Source organism: Diceros bicornis, chromosome 20 (genome assembly GCF_020826845.1).
Source record: "Diceros bicornis minor isolate mBicDic1 chromosome 20, mDicBic1.mat.cur, whole genome shotgun sequence".
Lineage (NCBI taxonomy): Eukaryota > Metazoa > Chordata > Mammalia > Perissodactyla > Rhinocerotidae > Diceros > Diceros bicornis.
Window position 1 is genome coordinate 48313206 of NC_080759.1, and position 14847 is coordinate 48328052.

Consider the following 14847-nt stretch of genomic DNA (forward strand, 5'->3'; position numbering starts at 1 on the left):
AGGGAGTGACAGGACTCCGGTACTGATTGACATCTTTGATCAGTGTGGATGAGGACTCATGACACGCAGATATCAAATGTGTGGGTGTCATAAAGCTGGACAAGAGAACAGATGTGATTGATGCCACCATAGAGCCCTGTAGGTTTGAATGATGGGCTGTGTCAAACAAGAACATACTTAGATTCAAAAGTTATATCTGGGAATTAGAATCCTTGGGGGTTTTAGCTGCCTGTAAATGCAGCGTAAGCCAGCATGCTGATAGAGCTGTTAAAAACAAACAAAAAAAGGCTATGCCCAAATGAGTTGAAAACTTACGTTCACACAAAATCCTGCACACGAATTTTTATAGCAGTTTTATTTATTTATTTATTTATTTATTTTTTTTGTGAGGAGATCAGCCCTGAGCTAACATCCGCCAATCCTCCTCTTTTTTTGCTGAGGAAGACAGCCCTGGGCTAACACCTGTGCCCATCTTCCTCCACTTTATATGGGACGCTGCCACAGCATGGCTTACCAAGCAGTGCGTCGGTGCGCGCCCGGGATCCGAACCAGCGAACCCCGGGCCGCCGCAGCGGAGCGCGCGCACTTAACCGCTTGCGCCACCGGGCCGGCCCCAGCAGTTTTATTTTTAATTGCCGAAAATCCGAAGCAACCGAGATGTCCTTCGGTAGGTGAGTGGATAAATAAACTATGATACATCATATAATGGAATATTATTGAGTAATCAAAAGAAATGAGCTTTCAAGCCATGCAAAGACACGGAGGAACCTTAACGACATACTGCTAAGTGCAAGAAGCCAGTCCAAAAAGACTACATACTGTATGATTCCAACTATATGACATTCTGGAAAAGGCAAAACTTTGGAGACAGGAAAAAGATCAGTGGTTGCCAGGGGTTGGGGGAGGAGAGAGGGAGGAATAGGTGGAGCACGGGGATTTTTAGGGTGGTAAAAATACTCTGTATGACACTATAATGGTGGGTACGTGACATTATGAGTTTGTCAAAACCTATAGAATGTAGGTTCACACCAAGAGTGAACCCTAATGTGAACCATGGACGTTAGTTAATAACATACTAATATTGGTTCATCAGTTATAACGATTGTGTCACACTGATGCAAGATGTTAATACTAGGGGAAACTATGCAGAGAAAAGGAGATATATGGGAGCTCTCTGTACTGCCTGCTGAATTTTTCTGTAAACCTAAAACTGCTCTAAAAAATAGTCTCTTAATGTTTTTTAAAAGGCTGTGTAAGTAGAGCTATGGAGTCCAGAACAAAGGGACTTAAGGTGCCTCCTAGTTCCCTCAGTGTGTTGGGACCAGATGCCCAGTGGGATCATTTGGTATGAAGAGCCACCACCTGGAGCCTGGCCAAGGAGGGGTGGGACGCCTCGGGAAGAGGTGAAGGAAGCAGGGAGGTTTGTCCTGAGGAAGACAACACTTCAGGGAGGCAGGAACATGATCCCAGTGTCTGCAGCTCTAGTGGTGACCGCTGGCGTCTCTGAGGAGTGCTTCTAGAACCCTCATGTCAGTTTAGCACACCCTGAGTAGGACACTCTCGCAAATTGGTGTCAGTCCTTCCACCTATTTTCTTGTGATAACAGGTAGACGGAGAGGCAGAAACTCGTGTCTGGGAGATATTTGACAGAGTGCTAAGAGAGCCGGCTGAGAGCTAAGCTGTCTGGATTCACGTCTTGGTCCCACCTCTCCCTAGTCTTGGGGCCTCGGGCAAGTTTCCTAACCTCTGTTTGGTCATCTGTAAGATAGGGGTAAAGGGTAGTACCTTCCTCATGGGATTGTTATAAGGATTAAATGAGTGAATACATACAAAGTTCTTAAAACAGTGCTTGTACTCACTAAACATCAGCTATTTTATTCATCCACAGTTTGGTTCCAGAGCAGCACTCGTGCCACTGGATGGAGGGAGGCACATGTGAAGGGCAGTCCTTCTCCCTCTCAGGTTCTAGTCTCATTGCATTCTTACTGTTCCCTTTGCTTACTCTGTTCCCCAACCTGGAATGCATTTGTCTGTTTCCACCTGGCAAAGTCTGACCTTTCTGGGAAGTCAAAGTTTAAACGCCACCTTCTCTCGAGAACTTTCTCTGGCTTCTTAGGCAATTATCGGCTCTCTTTTCTGCTCCCACAGCATTGTGAATAGTCGTTAGGTTAGACATAGTTGTTTACTTGTCTGCTTCCCCGGATTCACTAGGGCAGGCTGGGGTTTAGTCATCAGTGGATTCCCTGCAGCTAGCCTAGTGTCTGACAGCCACTCGTTATGGAATGAAAACAGAATTTCTCCTTCCCCCAGTAATAGGATACTGCAGGAAATTGGGTGCCGCAAGAAATGTTGAGCTTCCTGATGTGAGATGTATTTCAGCAGAGGTGGGTGATTCTAACTGAGGGAATTCAAGGATCGGTTGAAACTGGAGCATTTCTCTGAGTGGTGCTACAGAGCACCAGCATCAGAATCGCCTAAGGCCAGTAGACGGGGATTTTTTTGATGTCCTAAAAGACAGTTTTCACGTAAAGAAAAGATTGGTTGGAAACGACTTCGTCCAACTACTTTTTATTTATTTTTATTTTATTTTATTTTTAATTTTTTGTTTATTGCAGTAACATTGGTTTATAACATTGTATAAATTTCAGGTGTACATCATTATACTTCTATTTCTGCATAGATTACATCATGTTCACCACCCAAATACTAATTACAACCCATCACCACACACATGTGCTGAATTATCCCTTTCGCCCTCCTCCCTCCCCCCTTCCCCTCTGGTAACCACCAATCCAATCTCTGTCTCTATGTGTTTGTTTATTGTTATTATTATCTACTACTTAATGAAGGAAATCATACGGTATTTGACCTTCTCCCTCTGACTTATTTCACTTTGCATAATACCCTCAGTGTCTATCCATGTTGTCACAAATGGCTGGATTTCATCGTTTCTTATGGCTGAGTAGTATTCCATTGTGTATATATACCACATCTTCTCTATCCATTCGTCCCTTGATGGGCACTTAGGTTGCTTCCAAGTCTTGGCTATTGTGAATAAGGCTGCAATGAACACAGGGGTGCATGTATCTTTATGCAGCGGTGTTTTCAAGTTCTTTGGATAAATACCCAGCAGTGGAATAGCTGGATCATATGGTAGTTCTATCCTTGATTTTTTGAGGAATCTCCATACTGTTTTCCATAGTGGCTGCACCAGTTTGCACTCCCACCAGCAGTGTATGAGAGTTGCCTTCTCTCCACATCCTCTCCAACACATGTTGTTTCCTGTCTTGTTAATTATAGCCATTCTGACGGGCATGAGGTGATATCTCATTGTAGTATTGATTTGCATTTCCCTGATAGTTAATGATTTTGAACATCTTTTCATGTGTCTGTTGGCCATCTGTATATCTTCTTTGGAGAAATGTCTGTTCAGGTCTTTTGCCCATTTTTTAATTGGGTTGGTAGTTTTTTTGTTGTTGAGATGCATGAGTTCTTTATATATTTTGGAGATTAACCCCTTATCAGATGTATGGTTTGTAAATATCTTCTCCCAGTTGTTAGGTTGTCGTTTTGTTTTGTTGATGATTTCCTTTGCTGGGCAGAAGCTTTTTACTTTGATGTAGTCCCATTTGTTTATTTTTTCTATTGTTTCTCTTACCCGGTCAGACATGGTGCTTGAAAATATGTTGCTAAGACCGATGTCGAAGAGTGTACTGCCTATGTTTTCTTCTAGAAGTTTCATAGTTTCAGGTCTTACATTCAAGTCTTTAATCCATTTTGAGTTAATTTTTGTGTATGGTGTAAGGTAAGGGTCTACTTTCATTTTTTTGCATGTGGCTATCCAGTTTTCCCAACACCATTTGTTGAAGAGACTTTCTTTTCTCCATTGTATGTTCTTGGCTCCTTTGTCAAAGATTAGCTGTGCATAGATGTGTGGGTTTATTTCTGGGCTTTTGATTCTATTCCATTGATCTGTGTGTCTGTTTTTGTGCCAGTACCATGCTGTTTTGGTTACTGTGGCTTTGTAGTATATTTTGAAGTCAGGGAGTGTGATATCTCCAGCTTTGTTCTTTTTTCTGAGAATTGCTTTAGCTATTTGGGGTCTTTTGTTGTTCCATATAAATTTTAGGATTCTTTGTTCTACTTCTGTGAAAAATATTGTTGGAACTTTGATAGGGATTGCATTGAATCTATAGATGGCTTTAGGAAGTATGGACATCTTAACTATGTTAATTCTTCCAATCCAAGAGCACGGAATATCTTTCTATTTCTTTTTGTCTTCTTCAGTTTCTTTCAGCAATGTTTTATAGTTTTCGGTATACAGATCTTTCACCTCTTTGGTTAAGTTCATTTCTAGATATTTTATTCTTTTTGTTGCAATTGTAAATGGGATTGTATTCTTAATTTCTCTTTCTGCTACTTCATTGTTAGTGTATAGAAAAGCAACTGATTTTTGTATGTTGATTTTGTATCCTGCAACTTTACCATATTCGTTTATTACTTCTGAAAGTTTTCTGGTGGATTCTTCAGGGTTTTCTATATATAAAATCATGTTATCTGCAAATAGTGACAGTTTCACTTCTTCCTTTCCAATTTGGATCCCTTTTATTTCTTTCTCTTGCCTGATTGCTCTGGCTAGGACTTCCAGTACTATGTTAAATAGGAGTGGTGACAGTGGGCATCCTTGTCTGGTTCCTGTTCTTAGAGGGATAGGTTTCAGTTTTTCACCATTGAGGATGATATTAGCTGTGGGTTTGTCATATATGGCCTTTATTATGTTGAGGTACTTTCCTTCTATACCCGTTTTATTCAGAGTTTTTATCATAAATGGATGCTGTATCTTGTCAAGTGCTTTCTCTGCATCTATTGAGATGATCATGTGATTTTTATTCTTCATTTTATTAATGTGGTGTATTACGTTGATTGATTTGGGAATGTTGAACCATCCCTGCATACCTGGAATAAATCCCGCTTGATCATGGTGTATAATCTTTTTAACGTATTGTTGTATGCGATTTGCTAGTATTTTGTTGAGGATTTTTGCATCAATCTTCATCAGTGATATTGGCCTGTAATTTTCTTTTTTTGTGTTGTCCTTGTCTGGTTTTGGTATCAGGGTAATGTCGGCTTCGTAGAATGAGTTAAGGAGCTTCCCCCCCCCTCAATTTTTTGGAAGAGTTTGAGAAGGATAGGTATTAAGTCTTCTTTGAATGTTTGGTAGAATTCACCAGGGAAGCCCTCTGGTCCTGTACTTTTATTTTTGGGGAGGTTTTTGATTACTGTTTCGATCTCCTTACTGGTGATTGGTCTATTCAAATTCTCTACTTCTTCTTGATCCAGTTTTGGAAGGTTGTATGATTCTAAGAATTTATCCATTTCTTCCAGATTGTCGAATTGGTTTGCATATAGCTTTTCATAGTATTCTCTTATAATCTTTTGTATTTCTGAGGTGTCTGTTGTAATTTCTCCTCTTTCATTTCTGATTTTACTTATTTGTGCCTTCTCTTTTTTTTTCTTGGTGAGTCTAGCTAAAGGTTTGTCAATTTTGTTGATCTTTTCAAAGAACCAGCTCTTGGTTTTATTAATTTTTTGTATTGTTTTTTTAGTCTCTATTTCATTTATTTGTGCTCTGATTTTTATTATTTCCCTTCTTCTACTGATTTTGGGCTTTGTTTGTTCTTCTTTTTCCAGTTCCTTCAGGTGCATTATTAGATTGTTTATTCGAGGTTTTTCTTCTTTGTTGAGATAGGCCTGTATTGCTATAAACTTCCCTCTTAGAATCGCTTTTGCTGTAGCCCATAAATTCTGGCATGTCATATTTTCATTTTCATTTGTCTCCAGGTATTTTTTGATTTCTTCTTTGATTTCTTCGTTGACCCAGTTGTTGTTCAGTAGCATTTTGTTTAATCTCCACGTATTTGTGACTTTTCTGATTTTCTTCCTATAGTTGATTTCTAGTTTCATACCATTGTGGTCAGAAAAGATGCTTGATATTATTTTAGTCTTCTTAAATTTATGGAGACTTATTTTGTGGCCTAACGTGTGATCAGTTCTGGAGAATGTTCCATGTGCATTTGAAAAGAACATGTATTCTTCGGTTTTTGGATGGAATGCTCTGTATATATCTACTAGGTCCATCTGTTCTAGTGTGTCATTTAAGGCCAATGTTTCCTTATTGATCTTCTGTTTGGATGATCTATCCGTTGTTGTAAGTGGAGTGTTAAAGTCCCCTACTATTATTGTATTGCTGTCTATTTCTCTTTTCATGTCTGTTAATAATTGCTTTATATATTTAGGTGCACCTACATTGGGTGCGTAGATATTTACAAGTGTTATATCCTCTTGTTGGATTGTTCCCTTGATCATTATGTAATGCCCTTCTTTGTCTCTTTTTACAGTTTTTGTTTTAAAGTCTATTTTGTCTGATATGAGTACTGCTACCCCAGCTTTCTTTTCATTGCCATTTGCGTGGAGTATCTTTTTCTATCCCTTCACTTTCAGTTTGTGAGTGTCTTTAGGTCTGAAGTGTGTCTCTTGTATGCAGCATGTATATGGGTCTTGTTGTTTTATCCATTCAGCCACTCTATGCCTTTTAATTGGAGCATTTAGTCCATTGACGTTTAAAGTAGCTATTGATAAGTAGGTACTTACTGCCATTTTTTAACTTTTTTTTTTTTCCTCAGTGTTTTAGTAGTCCTTCTTTGTTCCTTTCTCCTTCTGTACAGAATTGATGGTCTCTTTAGTTTGACCTCTGTCTGAAAGCTCTACTCTTTCACTCCCCTCCTCTCTCATTTTATATTTTTGGTATCATATCTAACCTCTTTTTTGTGCATTTGTATCCATTACCCTTTTATCATGGAAATAGATAATTTTTCCTATTTGTGGTCTTATCTTTTCCCCTTAAATCAGTCCCTTTAACATTTCTTGTAACACTTGTTTCTTGGTGACAAACTACTTCAATTTTTGCTTGTCTGGGAAATTTTTGATCTCTCCTTCCATTTTGAATGATAACCTTGCTGGGTAGAGTATTCTTGGCTGTAAGTTTTTTCCTTTTAGCACTTTAAATATATCGTGCCCCTCTCTTTTAGTCTGTAAGGTTTCTGCTGAGAAGTCAGCTGATAGCCTTATGGGGTTTCCTTTGTTTGTAACTTGTCTTTCTCTTGCGGCTTTTAGGATTCTTTCTTTATCTTTAATTCTGGACGTTTTGATTATGATGTGTCTTGGTGTGGGCCTCTTTGGGTTTATCTTGTTTGGGGCTCTCTGTGCTTGTACCTACCTGGATGTCTGTTTCCTTCCTTAGGTTAGGGAAGTTTTCATCTATTATTTCTTGAAATAGACTCTCTGCCGCTTTGTCTCGCTCTTCTCCTTCCGGGACACCTATAACACGGATGTTAGTGCGCTTGATGTTGTCCCAGAGGTCCTTTAGACCGTCCTCACTCTTTTTAATTCTTTTCTCTTTTACCTGTTCACCTTGGGTAATTTCTTCTAATCTTTCGTCCAGCTCACAGATCCGTTCTTCTGTATCCTCTACTCTGCTTTTGAGTTCCTCTAGTGAATTTTCCATTTCCGGTATTGTATTCTTCATTTCTGATTGGTTCTTTTTTATACCTTCCATTTCTTTGTTGACATTCTCACTGAGTTCATCTATTCTTCTCCCCAGATCAGTGAGCATCCTTAACACTCTTAGTTTGAACTCTCTGTTGGGTAGGTTGCTCATTTCTGTTTCACTTAGTTCCTTTTCTGGGGTTTTGTCCTGTTCCCTTACTTGGAATGTATTCCTTTGCCTCCTCATTTTGCCTCTTTCCCTGTGCTTGTGTCTATGTATTAGGTAGGTCAGCTATGTCTCCTGCTCTTGGATAGGTGACCTTATATAAGTGATGCTGTAGGAGGCCTGCAGTTTGCTTTCCTCAGTTCTCAATGTTCCAGGGGTGACCCCTATGTGGGCTACGTGTGTCCTTCTGTTGTGGCCTGTTTGCTCTCCCTGTAGGCGCCCAGGGAGGCCCAGTTATGCTCCTGGCCAGCTGTTGTAATGCTCAGCTGCTTGTAGTTGTTGTAGGCCCTTCAGTCTCTTTATCAGGTGTGGGGAGCCCCAACACAGTTGGCTGCAAGTTCTAATACCACATTTGTATTGCAGTATTTCTTTTAAGTGAGTAGGCCCCCAGTGTGGCAGGTTGTTAGGCTCAGAGGCTTACAATTGCTATAAGCCTCCAGCCTTTAGGTCTCTTGTCGGCTCTCTGAGGATTGCAGCTGGGTGGGGCTGGCCTCAGGCACGGGAGCACCGAATTGTTTCAGGCTTTGGAAGGTGGGGCAAACCCCCTATGTGGGTCTTTGAGAAGCACAAGTCTTCTGCAGCTGACAAGCCCTGCCACCCACAGGTCCACATACAGTCAACACAGTCCTGCCCCGTGTGTGCGCCTCGACCTCCTGAAGTCGACCCAGTCTCTCCATGGCAGGAGCCCCACACTCTCCACCCGCTCCTTGTGCACACCCTGCCCCTCTGAAGTGGGCTCAGTTGCCAGGCTGCAGAGAATCCAGTCACCAATCTATGCAGGCCCACAAGTTGCCTGAGGGCTTGTTGTTGGGTGGGGCCAGTCTCTAGGGTGGGCTGCCTGCCCTGGCTGAGCTGGATTAAGTCGGTGCTCTAGTGGGTGGGGCAGACCTGGGCTAGCAGGCCCCAGGGAGAACTCCAATGGCGTCTGTATCAGCACGCCCACACCAGGCCACAGAAATGGCCGCCGCCAATGTCCCAGTCCCTAGAGAGGTCTCACCTCTCACCGAGATGCACTCAGGGCCTATCAGGTGAGTCTCTTTTCACCACAGCACTGTGCACCTTTCTTTCTGGTGATTTTAGGTTGCTTTCTGAGATGGGTGAGTTTGCGCGCGGGCCCTTTAAGAGCCGGTTTTAATGTCTTTGTGAACCGGGTTTTCTGGGGGTGCTCCCCAATGTTTTAGTAGCAGTTAGATATTCTGCCGCTGGTCTTGATTGTGCTGGGTCCACAAAATGCCCGCAGCGGGGGCGCTCCCCGGCTCAGGGCCCCGCGCCTCCAGGGAGGCTGCGGACCTGTGCGCTGCTCCCCGCGGCCGTGAAGCTGGCGGCTTGTGAAGGCGGCGTTTCTCCTCTCCAGAAGGGAATTTCTGCCTCTTACACCTCAGTTAGGATTGTCCGTTGTTGCAGGAGTTCCTCTCATCCAGTTTTCAGTTCTGTCTCAGGGGTAATTTTTCCACGAGTAGTTGTAAATTGGCTGTGTCCGCGGGAGGAGGTGAGTTCAGAGTCTGCTTACGCCGCCATCTTGACTTCTCTGCCAACTACTTTTTAAAAAATAAATTTCGATTTAGTAAGGTTTCAAATTCAAAACCCTCATTTTTTTTTTTGAGCTTTCAGTTTTAGCTAACGTAACTTACTATTTTGTTTGTAAGTCTAGCAAATTTTTTCAACCATTTTTAAGAGTGAATGATTGGTTTCATTAAAAAGTTTAGTTATACTCCTTTCAACCTTTTAAAATGCATTTGTAAATTTTATATTTTCTCTGTCCCTTTAAAGTACTTCATTATCAATAATTACTAAGGTCGTACCAAAGGGACTTGAGAACCAACCTGAATAAGATGCCACCAGCCGAGATGGGACGCTTGAGGAGCCACGGGGATAATACTGCAGTGGACTGAAGCACATCCAGTATGTTCATAGTAACACACACACACACACACACACACACAAGGAGTGAAGAAAACCAATGTTGTAACCGTTAGAGGATTCTAAGCACTGCCTCATCTTAAAAGCTGGTAAATAAAAAGAAAGAATCAAGTATTGATCCTGCCTTTCCTGTGAGATCCGTCTCTCAGGTTAATCAAACATTGATGAGGGGAAGTTTCTCTTTATAGATGGGATCCAGCTAATACCCAAAGCAAGAATGAAGGGCTCCCCGCCCCGGCCCTGTGCAGCCCCTGAGGAATTAACAGCCAGGCAGTCATTGTCAATGGCTGCTAATATCACAAAAATATAGACACCAGACAGTAAGTGCCTCCTGATGGAAACACACACACCACCTATCATGTAGTTTTACAGGAAAAAAAAATTGAACCTAAATCTGGTCAAGCCTCTAGATCCAAGTACCAGTTTTTATAGTCTGCACAAGGAATAGAGGAAAATGTTAAACTAAACCACAAGGGTACAATGAACGATTGTCAGATTCTGGAAAACTTTACTGGACAAATGTCTATTTCTTCCACAAAAAATTTCAAAAAAAAAAAAAAAGAAAGAGAGCGATGGTGGGAGACCTATAAATTATGGGAAACTTAAAGTACACATCTATCAATTTCAAATGTATGATTTTTTCAGATCCTGTTTCAAACAGTCTTTCAGTGTGTGTGTGTGTGTGTGTGTATGTGTGCATGTAAAAAATGACTGGGGAAATGTGAATCCTGACAGGATATCTGATGACATTAAAGAATTAAAACAATTTTTTAAGGCGTGATAGAGGTATTGTTAGGTTTAAAAAGTCCTCTTTTTGAAGATAAATGGCAATATCTGCAAATTAATTTATATGATATTTGGGATTTGCTTCAAATCATCTTGGAGCCGGGGGAACTTAGTGGGTGGGAATATAGAAAAAACAAGATTGGCCATGAATGGAGAATTGTTGAGGCTTGCTTTGTTATGCTTTGGTCTATGTTTTAAATTTACCAAAGTAGAAGTTTTTTAAAAATTATTTTGTGTAACAGCACAAGTCCTCCCAAATTATTAGGAAATTCCTGTAAGATGAATAAATTAAACTCAAAAGTATTTGTAAGATTTTAATATCAAATCACAAGTCTAAATTATACAACTACATATTTAAATTGGAACCATGAGAAAAATCATCTTAAACAGTATAAATAAAATACCAAATACGTGCAGGTTTTTCTAAATACAAATTATTAATATTAGAGATTCGTTTGTCAAACATTTCCATATTTAATTCTTGGAATTCAAAGACACTACCAAGGAGACAGTTATGTAAGCCCATACAGTTTTGACATCACTTTCTCAAGTGGTTGTTGGGGTTGACTTCTCATCTGGCTGAGGATTCTTAAGCACCAACGAGACCCTTGGCCAAGATGCCAGCTGGACCCTTGCCCAGGATACACAGCATCCCCAGTGCTCTTTGGAGTTGCTATGGCAACACCCTCCAAATGAGGTCTTCTGGCAGCCAGAGCTATGGATCGAAGTCCTCTCATTGCCTAATTTTTCTATTCCTGGAAGTTTGTACTTTCCACTAAGACAATAACTAATGACCTTCACTGCTTCAGTTGATTTTGCATTTCTTTGGGTTTTTTTTTTAAAGATACTTATATGGCTTCCTGGCTAGCTCTAAACTTGGTCTAAAGACCTTTAAACTTGAGAGAACTTTCTCTCTCTCCTAGGGCGGTGCCTGACTCTGCAAAGAAGGCCGTTCTAATGAAATATACTAATCTGACATTGGCAAATTCCCTCTGATGCAGTGTTAAGTTACAACTCGTTTGTAGGCCCTGAGTCACTTTAGTGACCCACAGTCAGCATTTAAACATGTAATAGAATTGAGTGGAAAGTATCAGAAGGTATTAAAAACTGTGAGGATGAATATTATTTTTTGAAACTTTGGTGTCTTTTATATGTATTTAGATGTAAATGAATTTCTTACTGGGGGTCACCATCAAAAATTTTGAAAACTGCCACTTCAGGGTGAGGTGGGGAAAACAGAGAGAGCCTGGCACACAGACAAAAGCAAGAATTAATCATAAACTGATAGTGAGGAGCTAGGCCAAAAAGAGAACAAACACCAAAAATAACCTCGGTTAAAACAAACATAGGAGCGCAAAAAAATAGAGCAGGTAGTGGTCCCATAGTAGAAGAGCAAATTATTGTTACTGAAAACATGGATGTTGGCATTATGGGTTATCTTTCCTGTCTGCTCCTTCCTGTTCACCCTTTTGGTAGCACAGTACCTGGACCAATATAGGCACTCCGTAAATAAATATTTATTGAATATTTGTTGAATGTAAATACTAGTAATTAGACCACCTGTTTCAGAGGACCTCGGGGAGGCACTTGGGGTCTGGGAATCTGTATTTTAACAAGCTTTCCAGGCAGCCGACATGGTGGCAATTGCAGACCAATATTTAAGAAGGTCTGACCCATTCTACCTGCTCATTTACTGGCCCAGGTCACACATGCAGGTAACATTAGAATCAGAGCTTGGGTTGCCCACGTTCTGGTGGTAGAGGGCTTTACCCACAACTTCACCAGCATCTCATGTTGACCTCTGCTCACCAAGCACATTGTGTGATCTTCTGGTAGGTGTCCTGGGCTCCATGCTTCCTCCCTACCCCACCTCGTCCCCTCTGCTGCCCCTAGGCATTTTCCTGAATCAGCCATCATTCCATTTTCCTGCTCTATACCTTTGGCTTTCTCTCTGTTGCTCTAGCGTATCATTCAGGGCCTGCCACAGTCTTCCTCTAGCCTGTCTCCTCAATGTCTTCTCTCTCTATCAGTCTCCCAACTCTCTCCTTTATCCATCTCCTTCTGCAGGGACCACCTCAGACCCCTTGGCATGCCCCAGGCACACCTCACCCTTTTCTGACTCTGATCTTGTGTGCATGTTGTATCCTCCACTTGGAACAGCCTCCATTTTCCTCAGAATTGCATCCATCCTCCCAGACTAAGTTCAAGTGCCACATCTATAAGATCTTCCCTGATTCAGAGGTAATCTTTCCTTCTTTTTTACTTCTCTTGGCTCCTTGCTCATGTTCTGTTACAGCACAGACTGGTTGCCTTGGACTTTGTTAGCTCATCCTGTGTTCATTTCTCTGATGAGGAAGTATGCTCCTGGAAGGCAGTCTTCATGTGTTCTTTACTTCTCTGTGTAGCCTACAGTGCCTTGCAACTGGTATTAAATGACATATCTGTTAATTTGTCTATGAGTGATGATTACATCAAAGCTAATATTAATTGGCAGCTTGACCAATTAACTTGTGTAAAACAGGCTTTGACCTCTGTCTGAAGGCTCAAAGCTCCTTGTGACTTCGCCATTCCATTTCTTTATAAGCCCAATCAAAAAAACGTACTGCAGAGTTTGTGTGCTGTTCATGATAATGAATTCTTTATTTCCCTCTGGAGAGGAGATGGCAGATAGACAAAGAGTAGTGATCTTAAAGAGAAAGGGCTAGCAAATTGGATCCTTAATAACTGCTATTTTTAAGAGATTGGTGGGGTGCGGATAGTAGTTAAAGAAATGAATATGGCATAAAAGAAAAGTGTAAAACAGGGCGGCAAGTGAAGGGCATCTACTAGCTACTCTGTGTGCGTTAGAACACTCTGCCACTCTGCCTTTGTAGCCCATCATGATTCTGTTTCAGATCAGTTCCAGTCTCCATCTGTTAGCAGGGCGATATTTGGGCCATACCCAAGATAGCAAATCCTCTGCCCAAATGAGTGGTTAGAGCAGAAAGCCTAGCACAAAAGTACACATGGCTCAAGAGCTTCTATTTTGCTGACTGCAATGCCTATTAAATAACGTTCATGTGGTCACATTGGGGTGATTTTGAAAAGTGAAAGCATTATTGAGTGTATTTTTGTTTCTATGGTGGAAGCTAAACCTAATTTTACAAAAAAGATAAATATCTGCAAATTGAAATGACGATTTGTCTGTTTTTGGGATTATAGGTTCCTTGCGTTGACTCCATGGAGAGTGTATCACCTGATTTCTGTTATGATGCTTGGACGTGTTATTATGCAAATAATAAAGGATATGGTTTTGTCTAGAACGAGAGGTAAGAAAACTCACAATTCATTTTTATGGCATTTAATTTTCTTAGACTCTGAATGTCTGATCTTTGTGTAAGCGTATTAACCGAGGAGTCCTTTGAAAAGGAACAAGGAAACAGATTATATAGGCGTTGACTTTGCTATTTTTAATGTTTATTAAATATTTATTTATTTAATATGTATTGTGTATTTAACTGATGTTGTCCATAGTCATAGCTACTGCTCCTGGGCAAAGGGTTTGTGTGTGCTGGTTTCTCTTTTGGCTCTAAGCACCATTATTTTAAATACCATTTTGATATTTAAGTAGGCTGCAGTGAGTATAACAGTTAAATATTTATTACATCCCACATGATGAAACTGGACCATTGGAAAATGGACTAGTTTACATAAAAATTTTCTCTGCCTCAATGGAGAAAAACAATTAACTCAGGGCTTAAAAACAATTAAGCAATGGTTAAATAACTTTTAAAAAATGATTGATAAAAACATGAATTAATTTTAAACAGTAGAGTGAGAAATTATTTTAAGTTTATAAAAGTGAAAACTTGAATTATTTAAAAAATTTGGTTAAGGTGTTTTCTGAGTGATTTAACTATATTATAAATCTGAGTCAAACTTTTCTATTCTTGGAGGGGCCTCTTCTGCCAGGATTTGGGTTAGTTTTTATAAATGGGCAAAAATCCCTCCTTGGAACAATTGAGCCCTGTGAACTTAAGTGTGATATTGATTTGATCAAAAATAGCTAAGAGGAGGTTACCATGAGGCATTTGTAACCCCACTAAATGTGACCCCAAACAGAGGGATAATTTTGGGTGGGGCCCATATGGATGGATACATATAAGGACTATCCAGATTTCTAGCCCTGGTGGGGATACCGAGGCCTGCCTGGTGGGAGGCACTTTTTCCTCCCTACGCCAACGCTGAGACCAGGGATGTAAACTGTTATGGATTTACCATCATGATGTTCTACGATGTGCTTTAAATCCAGTTTATATTTTAAGTCTTTACAGTTCTTAAACTAAATCATGTATAAACCATTTTTAGAAAGATTGTTTTACGTTGGTATG

General features: G+C 40.5%; 1 protein-coding gene across 2 annotated transcripts in view; it reads left to right on the forward strand.

Moving 5' to 3' along the window:
- Positions 1–14847, forward strand: part of RETREG1 (reticulophagy regulator 1) — a 131175-nt gene that overhangs the window by 26665 nt on the left and 89663 nt on the right. The window contains exons 1-2 of one of the 2 annotated variants that reach the window (XM_058564312.1): positions 8675–8799; positions 13679–13785. In XM_058564312.1, coding sequence (XP_058420295.1) covers positions 8690–8799; positions 13679–13785 — 217 coding nt within the window. In that variant the 5' untranslated portion in view covers positions 8675–8689. Of the gene's footprint in view, positions 1–8674; positions 8800–13678; positions 13786–14847 lie in introns of those variants that run through there. The other variant, XM_058564311.1, reaches the window with a different exon arrangement.